The 22,870-nt window shown below is 40.5% G+C and overlaps 1 protein-coding gene across 1 annotated transcript in view; it reads right to left on the bottom strand.

Moving 5' to 3' along the window:
* Positions 1-17,070, bottom strand: part of ANO6 (anoctamin 6) — a 187,129-nt gene extending 170,059 nt beyond the window's left edge. Inside the window, exon 1 of the mRNA XM_090273038.1 lies at positions 16,709-17,070. Coding sequence (XP_090129164.1) covers positions 16,709-16,781 — 73 coding nt within the window. The 5' untranslated portion in view covers positions 16,782-17,070. The remainder of the gene's footprint in view (positions 1-16,708) is intronic.
* Between the last annotated feature and the right edge of the window lie 5,800 nt (positions 17,071-22,870).

The raw sequence follows: 22,870 nt of genomic DNA, 5'->3' as shown, positions 1-22,870 counted from the left end.
GGTTCCCAATTTTTGGATTCCCAACACATTTTCAAACACTTGAAATTCTGACAAGGGAACTTTTCTTAAAGTTGTATGTGCACAAGATTGAGGAAAATAACCAGTTTCCACACTGAAAAATAGGGAGGGGTGGATGCCAGCCACAACCGTAAGCATTAAGAGTGCTGTGAGTACTAGTTCTGCTCAGATATTCTGCTGTTCTAATAGGCCACTTCTCAGTACTGGAGAGCTGATTTAGAAGAGTGCTGAATGCCAGGCACCAATTTCTACTGTGCCCGCGAAGTGGTTTTCCCACATTCCAGTAAACACTTGATCTTTCTTAGGTGCCAGGCCGAAGTTAAATCTCCTATCTCTTACTACAAGGAAACTGAATCCCACTCTTACTCACAGACCCATTTACAGCAGCCAGCAGGGCATGACTAATGAAGCAGAGTGTAAATAAATACACACTTTGTTCACAATGGAGGGCCCCAGATTTAAGGTGCCACTGGTATAGCAGCTAAAGAAGGGAATGGAGGTACAGTTAGTGTTATTAAATCTGGGGACACACGCTGACCATTATCTGGGTCTGCTACAGGCAGGGGGTAGGTAGTACCACATAGGGGAGGACTCAATTTCCAGAGCATGAGAGCAACTAGGAAATGTTCACAAGAGTAAGAGAGGACCTGAAGAATAAAGAGAGTGGGGTCCTAAGTGTGTTTCTCAGAAAGGAGTCTGAGCCACTTGGGGGAGAAAAAGAGGACAAGCCAAATTATCACAAGTGAAATAAAACCACAAGGTTAATGCTGAAGTGATAACTAAAGGTTGAATTTTAAAATCCTTCTTGCCTGGAATCAGGATTGGTTCCAGAGACCGCTGTGTAGCTAAGCCAAGAAGTGGGAATCAAGAAAGGGGGGCTGAGAGGGGGCGGTTGTGAAAGCTGGAATTCAAGCAGAGTCTAAACACCTGATTTAACCCAAGCAGTGAAGATGACTAATAATACGTAGTGGAAAGCAAACTCAAGAAATCATGAGTCATCCTTAAAGGAAACCATCGTCAGTGTCAATAAGTTCTCTGGGAACTTGGAACACATGTGCCTGAACAAATATTTTGGAATCTAATATGCTGGATCAACATGGACTCGCTTCTTCATTCTGGATAGGTCGTCGCCACCCTTTTCTGTTCTCAGAGTTCTCCAGTTACCATAAAAGGCTAATAATCTCTCTTCAGAATATTTTTACCAGTAAAAAAACAGCAATAAGAGCTGACCTTTTGGGAAAATGAATTATGACACTTGAGCTCCTCACAATGAAGGAAGGTATCCACAAACCTTCCACTCTGGACTGGTATCATACACATCAGAAAAACCGTCAGTGGACTAAAGCTCAGAAAGAATGTGTAGTTTGGTTTCACAATCACAGCTGGGCAATTAAAATCTGGAGTTCATTTTCTCACATACTTCTTTCAACTTTCTAACTTCCTATTATAGGCAAGGAATTGTGTGAGCTGTTTAAGGGATTACCAAAATAACTAAGACCAAAAGAATACTTGACTTTAAAGTAAAAACAGAATTAAAAGGTTAAGTATTGTTAGTTTGCTATCTATGAGAGATGTAATACTTCCAGATTTAATTCAAAATATTTTTCCAGATATTCTTACAGATAAAATAGCCTGAACTACTACTCATAATCACATCAACATGAATGAATCTCCAAAAATATTATGATACATGAAAGAAGCCAGGCACACAAAAGATGGCATTTTATGATTCCATTTATATGAAGTTCAAGAGCAGTCCAAACCAGTTTACGGCAGTAGAAGTCATTACGTGACATCTGGATTGTGGGGAGAAGGCTTAACTTGAAAGGTTAATGGAAATGTCCTCTATCTTGTTTGGGGTGGTAGTTATACAATTGTCAAAGCTTCCCAAACTGAATGATGAACTGTATATTTTATTGTATGTAAAATATGACTTTTAAACATTGAAAAATACCACTGGACTAAAAAATATTACTAGGAAAAGTGTTCAGGTAAAATCACGGCAATGGGTTAATGGCAGTATATTGTATATTTGATCCCAACAGCATTTATACAAAAAATATTTCCAATTTTGAAGGAATCTGATGTAATGGCTGTGACACAAAGTTTAATAATATAGTCATATTGACTCACAGATTTCAGTCATGTATGAAAGGTCCTAACATGGAAAAATAACAGGATTTTAAAATAGTAATAAAAACAGAAGAACTAAATAGTAATAAAAACTTGAGAACAAAACAAGTCTTAATTTTCATCATCGATATTACTCTATAACTCTAGCTATTCACAGGGAAAGAATTCTAGAGTGACTGTCTAGTACAACAGCCAACCTCCCAGTCCCTTATTCCATGAGGGATATGTTCTAAGACCTCCAAAGGATGCCTGAAATCACAGATAGTAATGAACTCTATATACCATATTTTTTCTCATATGTGTGTATGGGGCTTTTCCACCCTCAAACAAATTCTGATTCATGCCTCAGGGGCTTGGTTATGACTCCCAGCCAGAGTTAGTCACTTCCAGACAGGAATGAGTCACACCCCTCAGCTAGCATGACAGGAAGACTAGAGAATCAGTTCCTGCCTGAGAATCCAGGAAATGGGTTCCTTACTAGGTCCCTGCCCCCTTTTAAGTTAGAAGATGAAAAGCTGGAGTGCGGGCCACAGGTGTACCTGTTCCATTCTTTTCCTTTTTCTTGGTCAACTCAAGGAAACTGCACAGATTGCTTAGGCCCATCCCCTCAGCTCTTCCTCCTTTAACTTAAGGAAGGGAGAAGATTGTGTTAAACTGAGCTACAAAGGAAAAATAAATCGAACTGGGAGTGACCTATCAAGTTTTGGTCCTTCCCAAGCCAGTACTGATGTTTTAACCCATCTACCAAGAAATAAAGGGGCATAGGACCATACAGCAAAAATGCCACTTGCTTACCTTTGCAAGGTGCATTAACAGCTGTAGAAATTAATATAAGCAAAGCTCCCCATGGAGGACTCCCCCAGCATAGCTGGAATTGTAAGCCTGAAAACATGTGCGGTGTTTTACACATTAATCTAATGTACATCTTGAACTTTCTCATGGACCGTCCTTTTCAAGAGTCTAAGACCATATTATTTTTAGAATTATGAAAATAGCAGCTGCACTTATTAGCCATCCTACAGTGAGGACCCATCTTGGCTCTGGATACAGCCAAGTTCTGTTCTCAGCAGTGCTAGCCTCCTAGTTCAGTCTTTTTTTTCTTCCATAATCTTTAAATATAATCTGCTGGTAATCTGTTGGCATGTTTGTCTTCCCCGCCAATCTGCCTACTCATCCAAGGCAGGTTGTTTCTGTCTTGTGTATGAGCAATACTGCTCAATCCCTAGTGCTGAGCACAATGCCTGGTGCACAGAACATGCTAAATAGACATTAGGAGAATGAATGAATTTCTGCCTGCATTTTTTGTTTATTTTATCACTTATTAGAATATAAGCTCCAATGAAGATTGGGATCCTCTATACTTGGTTTTGTATCCTCAGACCTTAAATGACCCACAACAGATCTTCAGTAAATGCTTACTGAATTAATAAAGATTTTGAGACAAGATAAACCCAGGGCTCTGAACTTAATTAAATCTTTATGCATGTGACTTTTTTAAAGGTCAATAGACCTGATTTATGAAGGCCACTGTGAGCAAATTCCACAGTCAGCTTTCAAAGGGACGTTTCTGTGTGGCCAAATTAAGTTAAGACTGTGGTTGAATGCTTCCAAATAAGTATTTTGGAGTATAGAGCAAGCCACTAGCCACAGTTTAGGGAACTATAACTCAGGAAAACCACGATTACCCCATTGCTCAAAAACCATTTGCTGTGCTGCGTACCCTTAGAGTGGATGACAAGGCCTGTTAGAAATGTTCACATCTCTTTTATGTTTTGTAAGCTGCAATGTTGTAGAAGCATGTACCCAGTGGGTCCTAAGTACTATTTAAATTTAAATGGAGGCAGGAAATATGAGACAGCCTGGCTGGTAATCTTCTGAATGGAGCCTACATTGAAATCCATGGATGACAAGAACAGCAATTCTAAGTGCAGTAACTGAAGAATGGAATTTTGGCTTTTATTGAAAAGTCACTTCAATGAAAGGCTTAATATAGAGCAAATATCTTCAATTCTACCTGATTTGAGGATAAAACCACTTTCTTCCTTTCATTTTGCTGTCATCTACTCAAATGGAAAGAGTATCTGATTTCTCTTAGGTCTGATGCTCCTGAAGGGGGTCTGGCAATGTTAAGTTTAAACAATTGGACTGAGGCTGAATCACTCCCAAGCTTCATGCATACAGAACGAGAAATGTTCTTTCAGCCCCCTATTGTGCAAATTAGGTAGAGATTATTTTATTTTTTTATACCACTAAATTCAAAGCACTTCAAACCATAATGGTAGTGATTTTTGTGTTTTCATGTTTCAATTTTATCATTCTTCTCTGTAACATATTCATTTCTTTTAACAGAGATTTTATTTGACTTCAAACTTTAGGATAATATTCAATGAACAAATTTTATTCCTGTGGACAAATTAAACATCTGAGAAGTTTTCTGCTTAAAATAACTGCCTATTCAAATGACAAGTAAAAACTACAAATTTTACTAAAAGTTTGCATGATCAATATTAAAAAAATACTACTCTTTAGACTTTAACATAAGATACTTTTAAAATCTTATATTTTCTAGATTAATGCTCTTATTTCTTACATATTTCTTTAGTGTAAAGGCTATCAAAATTTCATTATAAATCTTTACACTACACTCTCTTACCTTTCTTATTAAAATTATATATATTCAAAGGGATGATATAATTCTATTGTAAAATGCATCTGGAAAATCCAGTTAATTATCGGTTTTCTATTTCTCCATTTTAGTTGTTTTAATGACTGCAACTACTTATTCATTGGTAGATTATGTGCCAGGAACTTTCCCTCATCCTTCTGTATATTAATATATTAAACTTATAACAATCCTATAAAGTAAGTATCATTACCCCTTCTGCATTATTATCTCTACTACCTTTTTCTGATATGAAAACCAATGCTCCAAAGTTATAATAACCTGCCCAAGTGTTGATCTATATCCAGTCCTATCTTTCCAATTATACCATACAGCTTTTCAATAATCAATATCTTTCATTCACTCATTCAAGACAAGTTTATTGATCACCTACTATATGCCAGGCACTCTACTACTCACTGAGGTAGTTCTCCTCAGATGCTCACAGTTCAATAAAAAAAGCAAAAAATTACAATGAGCTGTATAAATGAAAGATATAGCCATGGAAGAAAGGCAAAATGTCTAATAAAAAAACAGAAGAGGTAAGTCTGGCCCTGGCCAATATGACTCCGTCAGTTGGAGCATCATCTCGTAACTGAAAGTTATGGGTTTGATTTTAGTAGGTTGTGGGTTTGGTCTGCGGCCCGGGTACATACAATCCCTGGTCCGGGCACATACAGGAGGCAACCAATAGATGTTTCTCTCTCGCATAGATGTTTCTCTCTCTCCCTTCCTCTTTCTAAAAGTAATGAAAATAAATGTCTTCTGGTGAGGATAAAATTTTTCTAAAAGGTAAGTCTGGATTAAGATATAGGTAAAAACAGCTACTCATAATATTAACAACATTAGCTCATAATTATCAAGAGCTTTTAGTGTATCAGGCATATAATCCTGCAAAGTAAGATTTTTTTGAAATTATATCATTTTTGATACAATCACCCTTAAAGTAGGTTCTATTGTTAGCTGCATTTTACAGAGAAGGGAAAGTTATATTAACCATTCAAGGTCACACAGTTAGTGAATATCTGGGCTAGAATTTGAACTCACATCTGTTCATAACAAAATTTCAATAGTGCTGGTCTCTGTCTCTGTGAAGAACCAGGCTAAGTGTCTGATGAAAACACTGGGACAGAGGAAGGATAAAGGACTCTGAGGAGAATCATGGGCAAGTGAAGAGCAGGAAAAGGAGCTGATGTGGGATAACTAAAAAGGACCACAGGCCAGCAGAAGGGTCCATTTCTTCCTCAACACAGTCAGCCTCAGTATGACAGGATGCTAGGCCATATCCCTGGCCAAGTCAAGGCAAAGCTATCTGTAAAAGATGGCAGAAATCATCTTTCAACACAGGGAGGAGTCATTCTCTTATTTCAGTCTCCAGTAAAAGCACTGCTAATCAAATTCAGGTTTTCATCTGCAAATCCAAACCTCAAGAAAACATCATTTTCACCTTATTCCTAGTATCTAGACTTACCTAGGGCTCTCCAGGAGGGGGAGTGGGAAGGAGGATACCCTCAGGGAGATACAAAGGACCTAGTCTCTCCTTCACCCCTCTAGACCCAAGTGGGTGCAGATACCCAAAGCACCCATAGCCCTCTGACAGTGGGGTTTGGGTGTGCAGGGTAAGGAGGTAGCTGAGAAGGTCTCTCAGAGACCCAAGATAATCTCCAATTCTGAAGACATTTAGAGAATGAGGTGCCAAAACTGAGCTGCCAGCATCCACAATGGTCAAAAACTGGGAAGAGGGTGGTGGGAAGGACATCCAAGTCAGATAGGTTTTCTGCAGCAGGTCAGCCATCACTCCCCTCACGGCCTCGGGACTGCCTTCTCTCGGGCGAATGGTGATCTCTCCGAATGATCCTCCACATTTCCACAATTTAGCAGTGACTATGGAATCGTGTACAACCCTGAGCACTGAGAATCTCATCATTAATCTTCCCCTCCTCTGTTCTCCTCTCATATTTTAAAGGTACAATTTGTAATAAAAGCTATTTACTTCTTACTAGTCTCCTCTGCTCACCTCTTGTGCATCGCTGCTATGGTCACACACACACACACACACGTGCACACAGACTTTGGTTACCACTGGCTGGCAGTGATTGGGAGAATGTGAACTACAATCCCTACATTCGTGAGCCATTTATTGGGGGGCCAACTAAGTGTCATCCCTAAGGCATTTTGTTAAGATTCCCTTAGATTCCCCCTGACGTAGGTTTCCTGGAGTTTGGAGAACTCAGTCAGTCTGAAGATCTGTGAGAGTATAGGAAAAACTGCACGCAGAGTAATTATCTCTTCGCAGAAATGACATGCTATTCTTCAACTCCTGTATCTTTAAATACATGTGTCTGCAGCACAGCTGCTGTTGTGATCATCCTTCACCTGACAGCTCCTGCACATAGCATGACACAGAGCAATGCCATACTGCAGGTAAAGGGCTTAGAGCTCTCTGAGGTTAAGAATAACAAGTCCCATGACTGCTTTCAATTTTTATTTATTGATTTTTTTTTTTTTTTTTTTTTTTTTTAGGGGGAGAGAGAGAGAAAAAAACAGATCTGTTGTTCCATTTATTTATGCATTCACTGGTTGATTCTTGTATGTGCCCTGACCGACTGCGGGTCAAACCCACAACCTTGGTGTATAGGGACGAGGCTCTAACCAAGGGAGCTATCCAGCCAGGGCTCCCTTGACTGCTTTCAAATACAAGAATTCATTAGGATAATAAAATTGGAACTGCCCCTCAGGGAATGTGAGTGAAAAAGCTCACCCAGCACCATACATCCCACCTTTCCTCCTCATAACAATCCCACAGGTCTGAAGAAACAGGCTCAGCAAAGCCTAGAAACTTGCCCCAGGTGATAGATTCTAGGTGACAAAGCCAATGCAAACTCGGGTCTTCAGACTGCAAGATGTTCCTCTGCCCTCCTCCCCACTCTCCATCCACACAGCCTTCACTCATGCTTTCTTCCTTTTAACTTCTTTTCCTGACCTCTTAGGGATTAACTTTGCCCCAAGAAACCAAGAAGCCCTGTCTAAATTCTCTTACTCTTCCTCCATAGCATCTAAGATCAGTGAATTTCTACTGTTTCTTTACTATTTGTATCACGTAGAAACAATGGCGGTTATTCTTTTTTTGAAAAAGAGTACCTTACGTTTCACACAAATTCAGCATTCAGAGTTTAATAAGTAAAAGAAGGAAATTAAATAACAAATGAATGAAACCATTTCCAAACACAATATAAATAACAAAACTTAAAATAATGTTGAGTTTTATATGTGGGAAGGGTACATTATTTTTGTTTAGAATTTAGCGGGAAGTAATTTTTTCTAAAAACTTAGCCCAAGCTGGAGGTGGGGAGTGGGGACCGTGCTTAAAGTGTGTCTGTGTGATGTCACAAAAAAAATTTCAGCCATCATTTTGTCTGTTCCAAGACTGTTTTTCAAACATCTAGATATAATGTCTGGAGAAATCATAACAAATTCGATGATGTAAACACAATCATAGTTTATATAAAACAAGCTTTATAAACAAACCTATAATTTGCATAATTATACTTTGTGAAAGAACGTGTATTTACATGACTATGACCTGCGGCTAAAGTTCTGCCAAAGTTAAAATAAAAATTACAGAAAAGAGAATTTTAAAGACCAATATCCTTTTTCCCTCAATTGCAAGTATTTGTATTTTAAAATAATGTGTGAAATAGTAGCGTTTCAATGTCCTAGATTGAAAGCATTAAATATAAAAGCAACATCTGGTCTTCACAAAAGAATATATTTTCTTTTATTTGTATTTTTGGCTACGGAATAACTTACTGCAGCAAGTTTTTTTAATTAGTATTCAGATATGTAGCCAGGGCAGAAATAAATATCATGGCAGAGAAAGTTGCCTATTAACCCTTCACATTGTCTTCTATGCAAACATTTCATTTGATGCTTTTGCTGAACAGTATTTGAATTCCTCTTTGGTACACATCCAAAACACTTTATTGTTGATTTCTTCAGCTAGTATTCTTTAAACTGGCTGCTTCTTAAAGTGGACGCTAATTAATTTTACTGGCAGTATTAAAAAGCAAGATAAAACTAAAAGAAAAGCAGTAATAACAATAAGATAATGATTTAAGACAATCACTTGATTGTATTAAATTTACACAGTCTATCTTGTCATATTTTACCAATTAGTCAACAAGTACATTTCCTCAGTTGAAGGTAACTGGGAAAGATGTTTTTCTTTTCTAAAAGTAGTGATTTTTCCACAGACCCAACCCTGAATACATTGTATCAAAAGCAGATCAAGCAGCTTAAATCTTATGGCATACAAAGCCTCCATTACAATTTAAGATGAAGAGGAGGAAGAATGCAAAGATGATGAGGAAGAGAAAGAGGATGAAGATGAAGAACAAATGGCTTTCCTGGGATGATGCGTGTGCTCAGGCAATTGCTGTGCTAAGAATGTGAATTGAAGTGCAACTCAATATTAGCATCAGTATAAAACCTGTACAGATTGTTGTATAGCTGATAAAATTCTTTATTTTTTTTCATTTAGATGTCTCAACTATATATTTTTTAAGGTATATTTTATTGATTATATTGTCACAATAGTTCCATTTTTTTCCCCTTTGCTCCCCCCTGCCCAGCACACCCCTCCCCCAGCAATCCCTCCCTTCCCTAGTCCATGCCCATGGGTCATGCATGCCATCTCTCCAATTTCTCCCTTTCCTATATTATTATTATTATTTTAGAATTAATTCATTAATTGATTTCTTTTTATAACAATAATGATAAAATTCTTTATAGAGAAAATACTTCTTCAAAATGTAAGCTTTAGCTTTTTGAGGGGCTACTAGTTAGATTTTAAGGCATCTGATGTTAAATGTTTCTAAATATTTAATGGTTTCTGTAATTTCCTGACTTGCATATGGCAGCACAACAAACATAGGAATCAGTATGAATAGTAAAATTTTTTTTCTTAGAATATTGTATTTTTTTAACTGTAATAAAATTAAGTATATTTAAAAACACAGTCCCTTAACAGATGTTTGTTGAGTGTCTACTATGTGAAAAGCATTATGATATGCAGGCTGTGGGGTACAAAGGTCAATAAGATAGCCTATTGACCCTCCAAGACTATTAACTTTTTGTTAAGATGTATTTAATTGGCTAGAATACAAAACACAACTGAGAAGTATGACAGCAGAAGAAAATCTAAAGTATTATTAGCTAGAGTGAAAACTTTTATCAAAATACAATAATTTTAATTCAGCCTACTACAAATACTACTTTCAGAGTTCAAACGATCCTTTAAAGCTAGATTGTGGGATGCTTAGCAATATATTATAATCTTCCCTCAAGAATTTCAGAATTTAACTAGTTTCTCTGATGTAAATCTCCACAGGAACTTTTGGTCCGAATTTCTTGATTTCTAAAAAAAAATAAAATGTACAGCAGTCAACATATGTGACTGACTGCATCCATTTGAAAAAAAAGAAAGAGGTGTGTGGAACTTATTTAATCTTTTAAAGCTGAATTTGTGTCAGAGCCAAAGAATAATGAGTACTGTAAGAGGAGACTGGGGAACCTCTTGAAAAGTAATTATTTAACCCATGAGGTAGAATCTGGAAGATAAATTGTGACTGTGGATTTGAAACTGAAAATAACAAAAAGTTTAGGAAAAAGGGCCACACTGATTATGCTCAAAAAGAAACACTTTAAGGACAGTTTGCTTGGTTTTTCATTTTTCAGCTGTCGTCACCCTGATAGAAAAATAGATATAGATATAGACATAGACAGGTACAGAGATAGAGACAGAAATGGAGGTAGAAATAGAGATATGAATATGAATGATCCTGTTGCCATAAAAAATAAGGCAAGGACAGCATGAGGGCTAAATCTTTGAGAAACCACAGCACATTTCGAAACGCTCAGGACACTCCTTGTCCTAGACCCATTCCCTCACTTATCTTCTCACCCCTCCCAGGGTTGGCTCAGGAACTGCCTCTATAGAACTATCTTGGATTCACCAAAGCAAGGTTATATGCTTTCTCCTTGGTACCAGGACTGACCCTGGTACACATCTTGATTACAGCAAAAATCACAGAATACTGCAATGATCTATTCATGTATCTGCCTCCTTCTGAGATAGTGAGGAACCAGAGGTCAGCTAGGAGTGCCTCAGAGTATGTATGTACAATCAACAATTTCATAACAAATAACTAAGGGGATCTCAAATACTATAAAAGAGAATTCTGCTAGGACCATAAAACCACTAAGTGTTATGTTAATCAGATTATTTTAAAAGAGTAATTAACTTATTCATTCTTTCAATAATGATTTGCTTGGCTTCTACTGAACATCAAGCACCATTCTAGGCACTAGGGACACAGCTTAGAATAGGAAGCACACAAGACATCTGCCTTCAGGGAACTTACATTTTAGAGGAGAGTGAGGAAGAGAGATTTTTTTTTTTTTTTTTTTTTAATTATAGCAATGAAATGTCAGCAACATTTGGGTTATTTTTCACGTTTTCTAGAAAACCCAAATGACCTAGTCCCATTTCCCGATAATTAATGCAAAGACTAGAAACAACATTACAAAATACAAGTGAATGCTAATTGGGTAGAAGAGAAAGACAAGGGGTGTGAGAATTCATTGGTGGGCACTTTGGGCTAAGAAGGTCAGTATCAGCTTTCTGGGTTTGGGATAGGCTTGGGAAAAGAGGGAGTGAGTCTGGTTTCACAAGGAAGGGGAATGGTCTGAGCCAAAGCGGAGGAGAAATGTGTAAGACTTGTTGGAAGAATAGAAAATTCTCCCCTCCTGCAAACCTGTTCTCCTCTTGCGACCACCTGCCACCTAATCCCTCAATTCAAGTCCGAGACTCAATTCAGAACTCTCTGCTTCCTGGAAGCAATCAAGTCTCTTGAGACCTCATAGATGCCGGCTCTTTCATAAACTCTCAGACTCACCCATCTCTAATCCCACGACCACTGACTCCTGGAAAGGCTCACCTCTACCATCTTTTCTCTTCAACCTATTTTCCAACAAGTTGGCAGAGAGGTCTTTCCAACAGCTAATTCAATCCTATCATTCTTTTCCTGGAAATCTTTCAGGAGTTCCAAATCACATACACAGTGAAATCCAAAATCCTTAAACTATGTGTAACAGTGTTCGTGGTGCAACTCCTTCCTCCCTTCCCAGCCCAGTGACCACGCTGTTCTAACACTGGTGGATTCCAGAGTCTCCTGATCTCTACGCCACTGCACCTGCCTGGTCCTTTGACACCTGGCACACTCAATCCCTACTGATAAACTGCCTGCCATTCATCCACGGTTGTGTACATACCTCAATAATGGCACTTACTGCAAGTGCCTGGTTCTGTGGAACCTACCTGTCCATGGCCAAGAGGTGCATCTTACTCATTTTTAGTCACCCAACAACCAGCCCAGCACCTAATCCTGCACCTAGCACAGCATGTTCACTCAATTAATATTGATAAAGCAAAAGGGGATAGGACAAGATTTGCAAGTGATTAAACATAAAGGAGGCAGTAAAGTGATAAAAATTGTGCAGGAAGAGAGTGAAAAGGGAGCCAATAAAAACAACTGAGAGGTACAGCTGAACCATTATGTCTCAGAGGTAGTAGGCCTCTGCCCACTCACCCCGACCCCAGTGACAAGACCATTAGCTTTGGGGATCAGACAGTAAACTCTTCCCTAAACAGACTGGAAATGCAAAACAACCAACCATCTAAACCAAAAACGTTTTGCCTGAACTATCTGACTTGTTTCTATAACCCCCTTCTTTTGTGAGAACTCTTTTCCTCTCTCAGTAAAGTCTGAACATAGAAGTGCAAGAAACAAAATAAAACATACTAAATGTAACAGCCACAATCTGACTAGAAAAGATGTCTCTATCACTTTGTCAACAGGAAGAGATGTTGAATGCAATTTGCTGATTAATTTTGGAGTGGCGGAGTGTGCTCCTGCAGGTAAGGCAGCCAAGGACCCTCTTCCGCACACCTGGCACACAGCACCTGCCTCCACACGTGATCTTCACCAGCACCACTGCCATGGGGCTTCAGGCTAAATAGTTCCTGTCACTACAGCCTGGAGGAACCTCTGTGGTTGGTTGTTGAAGCTCAGGGAGAAAATAAGTGACCTTTTGCAAAAATGCTCTCATGCTAACAGGTTGCCTCATTCACAAACCTTCGGGCATAATTTCTGGTGGCCGTGAGGTAAGCAAATATGAAAAGACGTACATGGTGTGATTTACCATCTTTGATTCTCCAGATTGGTTCATGCCAAACAAGGAGGCAATCTTTTTGTTTACAGTACTAAACAGCTCTTCAAAAGTAAACAGAAACTCACTAGTTAAAAGCCCCCAAATCCCAGTCTAGTAGAGGACACACCTCCATATGTGTATGCAAAATATCTCTATGATGTAACCAGGGACCACATCTAGTTTAAAAGTTTTTCTTTTTGTCTCTTGCAAATTAGCTGATAATAGATGATGGTTTGTTTGTTTTTTAATTTCTTTTTTTATTGTTGTTCTATTACAATTGTACCAATTTTCCCCCCTTGCTCTCTACTGCCCTGCCCCCTACTCCCAGAGTCAATCCCTGCCCTGTTATCCACATCCATGGGTCATTTATACTAGTTCCTTGACTAGGCCCTCTCCCTTCTCCCCCTACCCCCTGATAATAGATGTTTTGTCCAGAAACTTATATCAAAATAACTCCCCTGATCTGAATTATAAAGTTCATATCTATAGAGAGATTTCATAGAAATCTTCAGTACTTGAGTGGGTTTTAAATTATTATACAACTACTAGTAGTGACCATCAAGTACTAGGAAAAATAGGTCAGTCAACAGCTTTAACACAGCCTTGCATTACAAAACTAGAAGCAGAGGTTAAAAATATAATCTTCATTTCACCAGAGTTTCCTCTCCCATAGTTGGAAATTATAATAATTTCATAAAAGGTTGTATATCATCAGCCTACTTCGGGTAACCTTTCAAAAGACTTTATTATTATTATTTTTAATGTTACAATGACAAACCTTCCATTGCCATAGTAAACATTTTCTCTTGATATAAAATCACTGCAACCCACATTAAATTTATGTAACAACCAAAAATTGCTGGCACATATCGATATTTGTTGCCTGATCTAAAATATGTTGAATTGACCTCTAGACACCCCAAAGTATTCATATAAGTAGCCTATGGAGGGTAGGATGAAGAAGGAACGGAGATATTTCACTTTCTCTTAAATATATCTACTCTGACTTGATATAACTAGTGTAGATTACGCCTGTAATTATAAATAAAAAGAGCCTATTGCCACACACTAAGACAAATTTTATGAGGCCTCATTATGTAAGCACAGATTAAACTAAGTTAGTTTTCTTTCTAAACTGAGATCAATTGATAGCTCAGGGAGACAAAGCCCAGAATGTATTGTTTGCTTTAATTTCCATTGGGGTTTTTTACCATTATTTATTTACCATACCCAATATAAACACTGACACCTCACCATAACCAACAAGACTATTTTCCAATGAAATGGACTGCTAATTTCATCATAACATTTTAAAGTTTGCTCCTATGATTTATATTTTTATGTAATCACGATTTACTACTAAAGCCTGTCAATAGCATTATACATGACCTGACAGCTGGAGTCACCAAGTGGAAAGTTCATTAATCTGTGCAGGTCTTGCAAATCAGAAAACCTTAACTAGCTGTGTGAGAAGCTAGGCAAATCAACCTGTGAGCTGAAGTTGTCTTTCATATACAAAAGAAAAACACTACTTGCTCCCTACATAAGGATGGATACTAGTAAATTGTTCTCAACTGAATGACAAGTAAAGCTGAATTATGGAGTAAAATCCCCTCTTTTCAATCTGTCCCTGGTTAACAAGGAAGTTATCAAGTTCTATGGATTTAAATGAGTAGTGATTACAAAAGCCAAGATAAAAAAAGTTTAATTGTCTGGCTACAGATGAATGAATAGAGAGATGATAATATGAGACCACACACACACACACACACACACACACAGTATAATAGTATTCAGCCATGAGGAAGAAGGAAATCCTGCCATTTGTGACACCATGGATGGAACTTGAGGGCATTATGCTAAGTGAAATAAATCAGACACAGAAATACAAATACTGCATGATCGCACTTATATGTGAAACCTAAGAGATGAACTCACAGAAACAGAATTGGGGGGTGTTTGGGAGATGTTGGTCAAACTTCTAGTTATGAGTAAGTTTTAGGGATGTAATGCACAGGACAATGATTATAGTTAATAATACTGTGTTATATACTTTAAAGATGCTAAGAGAGTAGATCTTAAATGTTCTCATCACAGAAGAAATGGTAACAATGTTACCAGGTGTTAGCTATGGTTGCAGTAGCAATCATTTTGCAACACATAAGAGTATCAAATCAACACATTGCACACTTGAAACTTACACAGTGTGACATGGCCCTGGCTGGTGTGGCTCGGTGGACTGAATGCGGGCCTGTGAACCAAAAGGTCACCAGTTAGATTCCCAGTCAGAGCACATGCCTGGGTTGTGGGCCAGGCCCGCAGTTGGGGACATGAGAGGCAACTCATCGATGTTTCTCTTTCTCTCTCACACACGGATGTTTCTCTTCCTCTCTCCCCCTCCCTTCTCCTCTCCCTAAAAATAAATAAAATCTTTTAAAAAATGCATTTAGAGTGACATGTTATCTATCTCAGTAGAAAGGGGAAAAATAACTGAAATAAAAAGCAGTGCCTAGACTATGAAAGGAAGAAAAACCACACCTAACCCCTAAAATGAAGTCACTTTCTCAAGTTATCAGAGAAGAATAGGGCTTTCGGACATGAACAGGAACTGTTATGTTTTAAAGTGATCTGTCATCCAGGAAACTGAGGCGAAGTCTGTTGAACAGACCAGCGTGGTAATTTAATTGCCAGTCTTCTGAAGGGACCCAACGTCATCACTCCCTGACAGTGTTCTCTTTAGAGACCTGGTTTTCTCACTACTGCTCTAATTGCTTACCCCTTCCCTGCCTCCTCCTACACCTTTGATTTGCTGTTTTACTGTTAAACATCTCTCCCACTGTTCCTTTTACAACTTTCATGCCTTTTAAACTCTAATTAGGAATGGGCTTGTCCCGTCCCTAAGCTCCTGGGGCCCTCTGGACTCTTAGGAAATGCCTGCGGTCCACACTACCTAAGGACTTCCTCCCCTGCTTCCCACCTCGCGGGCTCTGCGGATGAATAAAGGCTGCCAGGCCACAAATCAGTTCCCGGGGCCGCCCCACCCGGGCCCAATCCTGCCTCCCAGAGCCGCGCGTTCACTTTCACCTCCAGAGGCTTCAATGGTGGGTCACACCCCTGCTCTCCCAGCCTGAGCCGGCTCCCCCAACCCCGCCTACAGGTTGGCCGCCCACCACGGCTCTCTGGAATCCTCAGCCCTTGTTCGATGCGGAAAAAATGACCCAAGAGTTGTTGTTTCTGAGTCAAGACTTCCGCGCACGGCGGCAACCCCGAATCTCCCGTGATTGCTCAGGGGCTGCGTCCCTTCCCCGTCCAGAAACAGTTCTTGGGGCCCCTGCATGCTCCGCGCCTCCCCGGCCTTCTCCGGGTCGAGCCCAACCGGGGAGGCGACCCGAATTGGCAGCCCCAAGGCGCCCGCATTGCGGCCCTGGACGGTGGCGCGGGCTTCCCTCTCCCCACCCCCGAAGCCCGTCCGCGCTCCTCGGAGCGGCCGAGGGTCCCCGCAAAACTGCCTCACAGTGGATGCAGCGCCCACGCGCAGTCCCCAACTTCCTCCCGCACGGGCTTGGGCTTTGGGTGCGGACGCAGGGACCCGCGCCGGCCCAACCCAGGGAACCGCTTGCTCACCGATGTCTCCATCCTCATCGTCATCCTCCTCCTGCTCCATATCTAACAAAACGTCCCTGGTCATCATTTGCATGGCTCCCCCGAAGGCAGCTTCGAACTTGGCGCGAAGTTGGGACTCCCAGGTTCCGGAACGACGCGGCTCTCGTGGGTCCGGAGGCCGGGTGGGGGGACTGCGGGGCGCGTCTCGCTCCCGGCTCGGGGGGCCGCTGCGCTCAGCCCGCGCTATGGGAAGCCCAGGCGAGGCGGCGCCGCCGACCCAAACCCAGCGCCCGAGACTACCACTCGCCACTGAGCATGCCCAGTGCGAGATGAGGCTGGCTGCGGATGATTAACTTCCCCCGTTTGTGAGGGCTCAGAAGGAAGTCGGGAGACCAAAGGGAGCACTTGGCGCTCGCGTTCTGCACGCGAGTGACCTCGCAGCAGGGCGAGGCCGGAGCACACGAGGGTGGGAGTGGACAGGGCTCCCCAAATACTGTCCCCGGACTAGGCAGCTTTCTGTTCTGCGTCCGTTATAGATACAAATATGGGGCTTGCTTTGAAATCTGTTTCTAGAGAGAAGAAAACACTGCTATGGCTCACGTTAAGAACTCTGAAGACGAGCCCATTAGAACCATGCTTAAGGCGACGTGGAGCTAATAATGGAGGGTCTTAAAGTGTCAATTTCTCTGACTCTAAGGGGCGAACGAGTATTCTGTAGGGAAAAGGGGAAGGGAGATTACAGAGAAAAGAGGCAAAACTCGTAGATAATAAAAAACAGAGGGGGGGGGAGCGAGATCTAAGAAACATGTTCACAAAGGCGGGAGGATTTCCGCATCAAGCGTGGTTAAAGGGAAAGAAGCGCCACCTATCTCCGCCCGCTGAGCACACACAGGGAGTGGTCGGAGATGATCGCTGAGTGTGCAGCCCATTCGGACCTTGTAAAAGCTCCGTCCTACGCCTCAGAAAGGCAAAAGAAACCGAAGACCTCCATCGTGTAAATTCTAAAGCAGTGTGAAAAACTATAATCACCGAGGAAAAAAAGAAAGTACTGAAATAAAATTGAGGCTCAGAGGAAAAGAATGCGTTCCTGGAGACCAAAGGGAACAATAGGACAAATCCAAAGCGATTTCTGTTTTGAACACACATGGGATAGTTCGAACTGCAGGTTCCTAGGATCATGCATCTGCAGAACTTTTTTCAAAAAGGCGGGTTAATTTAGATGGGTCAGTGTTTACTTCTCAAAGGGGCTAGAGGTATATTTGAAATTCCTGTTATATTCATTGTGTCTCTAACACTTCTCGTTGAAACTTTTTATATTTTTTTCTACTGAAATACCAGAACTATAATTACGATAGCACTAAAGCTACATTTTATTTTCCCATACACATAGTTTTGATATTTTTATGTGAAAGAAATAAAACGTTGAGATTAATCTTAAGTGGGAAAGAGCCATGGATGTGCATTTTAAGACATGAGGAAATTATTTTTAAGAAAATATATAGGAAACACTATACTGACTTCTTAAGGAACCTTTCTGAAAAAAGAAAACTGCTTTTACTATAAAGAGAAAACACAGTACTCTGAAGATAGGTGGGGGGAGAAAAGATGAAAGAATACAGAATTTAAAAATGAGGAGGAGAAAAAAACTTCTTTCAGTGAACTCTCCCCCCAGTGCTTGTGAGACTTACTGTAACAGAAATTGCACTGCTATTTTGGTTACGTGATTTGTTTTCACAATTTTCATGTAATAAGTATACAGTTCTTTTTATGTGCTAGGCACAGTTTTAAATGTTTTACATTTAGTTGTTTAATTCTCATAACAACCCTAGGAGCCGTTGCCACTCTTCTACTCATGCACAGGGCAATTGAGTAACATCCAGAATCACACAGGGAGTAAGTGAGTGGCAGGGCTGGGATTCAAACTGAAGCAGCTTGTTCCAGAATCTGTATTCTTAGTTACATTATAAACCACCTCTAGAGACCTTTCTGAAACCGTTAACAACCCCCTCCACCACCACCACCAATTCTTAATTCTCAAAGTCTCATCAACTCCCTGCCACAGTTCTCTCACCAAATAGTCTGATTTTTATGGCCTAAGACTTTGCTCAAAGTTAATTAGTGGTTAGTAAACTCTTTCGCTTTGCCAGTTTTCAATGTGTCATCTAAAATTCTTCACAGATCTTAGAGCTTACATTTTTCTTGCTTGATAAATGATGCAGAAAGATACTGCTTGCCTTGTAGAAAGGTGACTGTGGCTGGCAGGGAAATGAATTATTTACTTAGGTTAGCTGTGAGTCTATTATTAGTAAATGCCATTATTTCATTTAACCCATTTTATTTGTTGCAGCTTCTCTTGTGCATTTTTTTCCAACTGAGTAATAAAATGCTTCAAAAATAATCAAGGTTATAGGCTTTTGTAAGAGCACACCTATGACCCTGAAAAATTGTCATCTGTATCATGAATAGTTTGTGAAACAAAATGTGCTTAACACGTGGCCAAGTCAGAGGACACAGGCCAAGCATTTTCTCCTTCGTTGCTCTTCTGATTAGTTACAACCTTTGTCTGGCCACAGGATGTTCTTTCTCTGCCTATCCCTTAAACCTTGGTGCTTCTCAGACTACCGTCCTTGGGCCTCTTTTCTTCTCATCTCCCTTATAACTATACCATCTGTTCCAGGCAGGGTCAGATTCACAGGCATTCAAACAGTTAATTCACACAGGCTGCTTGAGGTCTTTAATGCTCTGTGGTTGCTGCCTTGAAATTCTTAATAAAGTTACCTTTGAACTTTTGTAAGTGAAGTTCAAAGAGGCAGTGGAGCTTCTCTTTGAGTTCACATACAGTCCTGCATCCTTGGGGTAGGTTCTCAGTGCCAGCTTCCCCATTCCCTAGAATCTCAGCTCTGCCCACCTTCCCCTCTGCCCCACTCAGGACCAGGATGACCAGGACCTGGGGGGACCTGGACAAGTGCACAGGGAAGGTCAGTATCATGTGTATGCACCCATGGCATCTCAGGGAAGGGCATAGTGGCAGTTATCTCTGCCCTAGACTTACAGTGCCACAGTGGACCCAGTGGGTGACTCAGTGGAGATGGGTCTCTTGCCTATTTCCTGTTACAGTTCATCCTGGCACAGAAATTGCAATTTCTTGGACTTTGCTCTCCAATGTAGTTTGGAGCATAAAGTGCACGGGAAGAGGAGATACCTGGCTCAACTTCCCCACCCTCAGCCAAAGCATGGTCTCTGAATCCTACAAAACAGTGAGTGGGAGACCTGGCAGCTGGTGGACAGCATGTGGTCTTTGAACAAGGGACCCTTCATTTTCATTTTGCACTGGGCCCTGCAAATTATATAACTGGCCCTGATTCTAAGATCTTTATTTCTAGTCCAGATCTGTCTTCTGTATTAACAAATGCCATATCTGCCTGCATGTTAGACATCTCCACTTGGATATTTGTTAGACATTTCAAATGCTGCAGGTCCAAAACTAAATTTATGCTTATAATCGTCCCCAAACCAGTTTCCCTAATCCAGGAATGGCATGAACTAGTTATAGAAACCAATAACTTGAGAATCATTTCACTCTAGCTCTCTTTTATCTTTTATATTGAATTGGTTGTTAAATCTGGTTACATCTATCTCCTGGATATCTCAAACAAATCCTATATTTGTTATCTATTACCCCTTCTTTTAACTTCGTACCCTTCCTTCTTTCTGCATGTAAAAATCTTTATTCTGTACAACTCTTCAGAGCACTTTTCTAAGTTGCTAAATGGGATATTCTCTGGTTAATGAATTGTCTAATAAATCCAATTATATCTTCAAATTTACTCGGTTGAATTTTGCTCTTGAACACTACCATCATTTTTTATTTTTAGGTACTGAAAAGAATTCAGATGCTGGCCACTTTTCTGGGTGTTGGGGATTCAGTAGTAAAAACAAAAAACAAAGATAGAAAATATCTCCACCCTTATGACTTTCCATTCTAGTGAATAGAGACAAATAAATGAGTACATGACAAGAAATGATGGGAGGTGCTAGTGAGAAAAATGAAGCAGGGTAAGAACAATAGAGAACAGTGGTTGGGGTGGTGGGACTATATACCAAATGGTTAGGGAAAGCCTGTCTGATAAGGCGATTTTTAGCAGAGATCTGAAGAAAGTAAGGGAATAAGACAAGTTCCCAAGGAACAGTTTTAAGAAGAAGGAAATACAGTGCAAAAGCCTTGAGGACAAGCATGCATAGCGTCTTCAAGCAAAGCGGAGAGGTCATGGCTGCTGTACTCCAAGATGGAGAAGGGTGGTAGGAGGTCATGGTTGGTGGGGACTGGGAGCGCTATCAGGAGGACTTGGGCTTTTACTCTGAATAATATAGAAAGCCTTTGGAAAGTTTTGAATAAACGGGTGTCATAATTTAACTTATTTTTAAATGATGACTTTGTAAAGACTTCAAATTTTTCTGTAGCTTGAGTAGTTTTCTTCATGTATGAAGAGCATTGGCCATTGGACTTAGCAATGGAAGGTCATAGGTAACTTCACCAATTTCAGAGGAGGGGCAGGGGACAAAAGTCTGGAATGGGTTCTCTAATGTGTTTTTTCCAACATGACCCAGCATTTCTCCAGTTCCTAGTGGACACTGACTAGATGTCCTACAACTAACTCACTGCTGACACTATATACCTGCAGGTAGCATCAGGTCCCACAAGTTAAAGACTCAGTCTAACAAAACCACATCTGTTCCACCACTATAGACACCAGTCACAAATCTAGGTTGTCATGTGTGCTGCTGACCAACTAGCTATAGAGTGGAGATTTCCATGACCCTCGGCTCAGGTTTGATTAATTTGCTAGAGCAACTCACAGAATTCAAAGAAACATTTACTTACATTGATCAATTTATTATAAAGGATTTTATAAAGGATACAGATGAATATTAAGATGAAGAGGTACATAGTGGGAGATTTGGAAGGATCCTGAGTGCAGAAGCTTCTGTCCCCATGGAACTGGGGTGCACCACCCTCCCAGCATGTGGGTATGTTCACCAACCCAGAAGCTCATCAGATCTTGTTGTTCAAGAGTTTTTATAGCCTTAATCGGCAGCACTCCCCATCCCCTTCTCAGAGGTCAGTGGGCTGGAAATTCCTAGCCTCTAATCACTTGGTCTTTCTGGTGACCAGCTTCATCCAATCCTAACTAGGAGCACCACCCAAGCCACCTCATTAGCATAAGCTCTAAAGGCACTCCTTGTGAAAAACAAAAAGATGTTCCCATCACTCAGAAAATTCCAAGAGTCTGTGCCACTTCATCAGCAGATCTTTTTAAGTCTATTAAAAACTATGTCTAGGCCTTGCAGAGGCCGCTGCTGCCCCGGATATTCCCACACCCAGCCAAGGTCAACCCCACCCTGTTCTTTGACTTCACTGCCACTGGTGAGCCCTTGGGCTGCATCTCCTTCATTTCCATTGAGCTGTTTGAAGACAAAGTTCCAAAGACAGCAGAAAACTTTCATGCTCTGAGCACTGGGGAGAAAGGATTTGGTTATAAAGTTTCCTGCTTTCACAGAGTTATTCCGGGATTTATGTGCCAGGGTGGTGACTTCACACGCCATGATGGCACAGGTGGCAAAGTCCACCTATGGGGAGAAACTTGATGATGAGAATTTCATCCTGAAGCACGCAGGTCCTGGCATCTTGTCCATGGCAAATGCTGGACCCAACATAAACGGTTCCCAGTTTTTCATCAGCACTTCCAAGATGGAATGGCTGGGTGACAAGCACATGGTCCTCAGCCAGGTGAAAGACGGCATGGGTGTTGTGATAGCCATGGAGCGCTATGGGTCCAGGAATGGCAAGACTAGCAAGAAAATCACCATTGCTGACCATGGACAACTCTAAAAATTTGACTTGTGTTTTCTCTTAACCACCAGACATTCCTTCTGCAGCTCAGGAGAACAACCCTTCACCCCTATCTGCTTGGAATGCTCTATAATCTTTGTGCTCTTGCCACAGTTCACTGGGTTCCATATTTTCCTTACCCCTTCCAAGTCTAGCTGGATTGCATAGTTAAGTTTATGGTTATAAAATAAAAATAAACAACAACAACAACAAAATTCTTATGTCTAGAATTGGACCACTATACATCAGCTTCATACAAACATACCATCTGTAACATAATCCTCTTTCATTTG

This window comes from Furipterus horrens, unplaced genomic scaffold (assembly GCF_987537825.1).
Source record: "Furipterus horrens unplaced genomic scaffold, mFurHor1.1.pri manual_scaffold_4, whole genome shotgun sequence".
NCBI classification, from domain to species: domain Eukaryota; kingdom Metazoa; phylum Chordata; class Mammalia; order Chiroptera; family Furipteridae; genus Furipterus; species Furipterus horrens.
The sequence above is the reverse complement of the archived record's forward strand: the minus strand, read 5'-3'. Positions and strand labels throughout refer to the sequence as shown.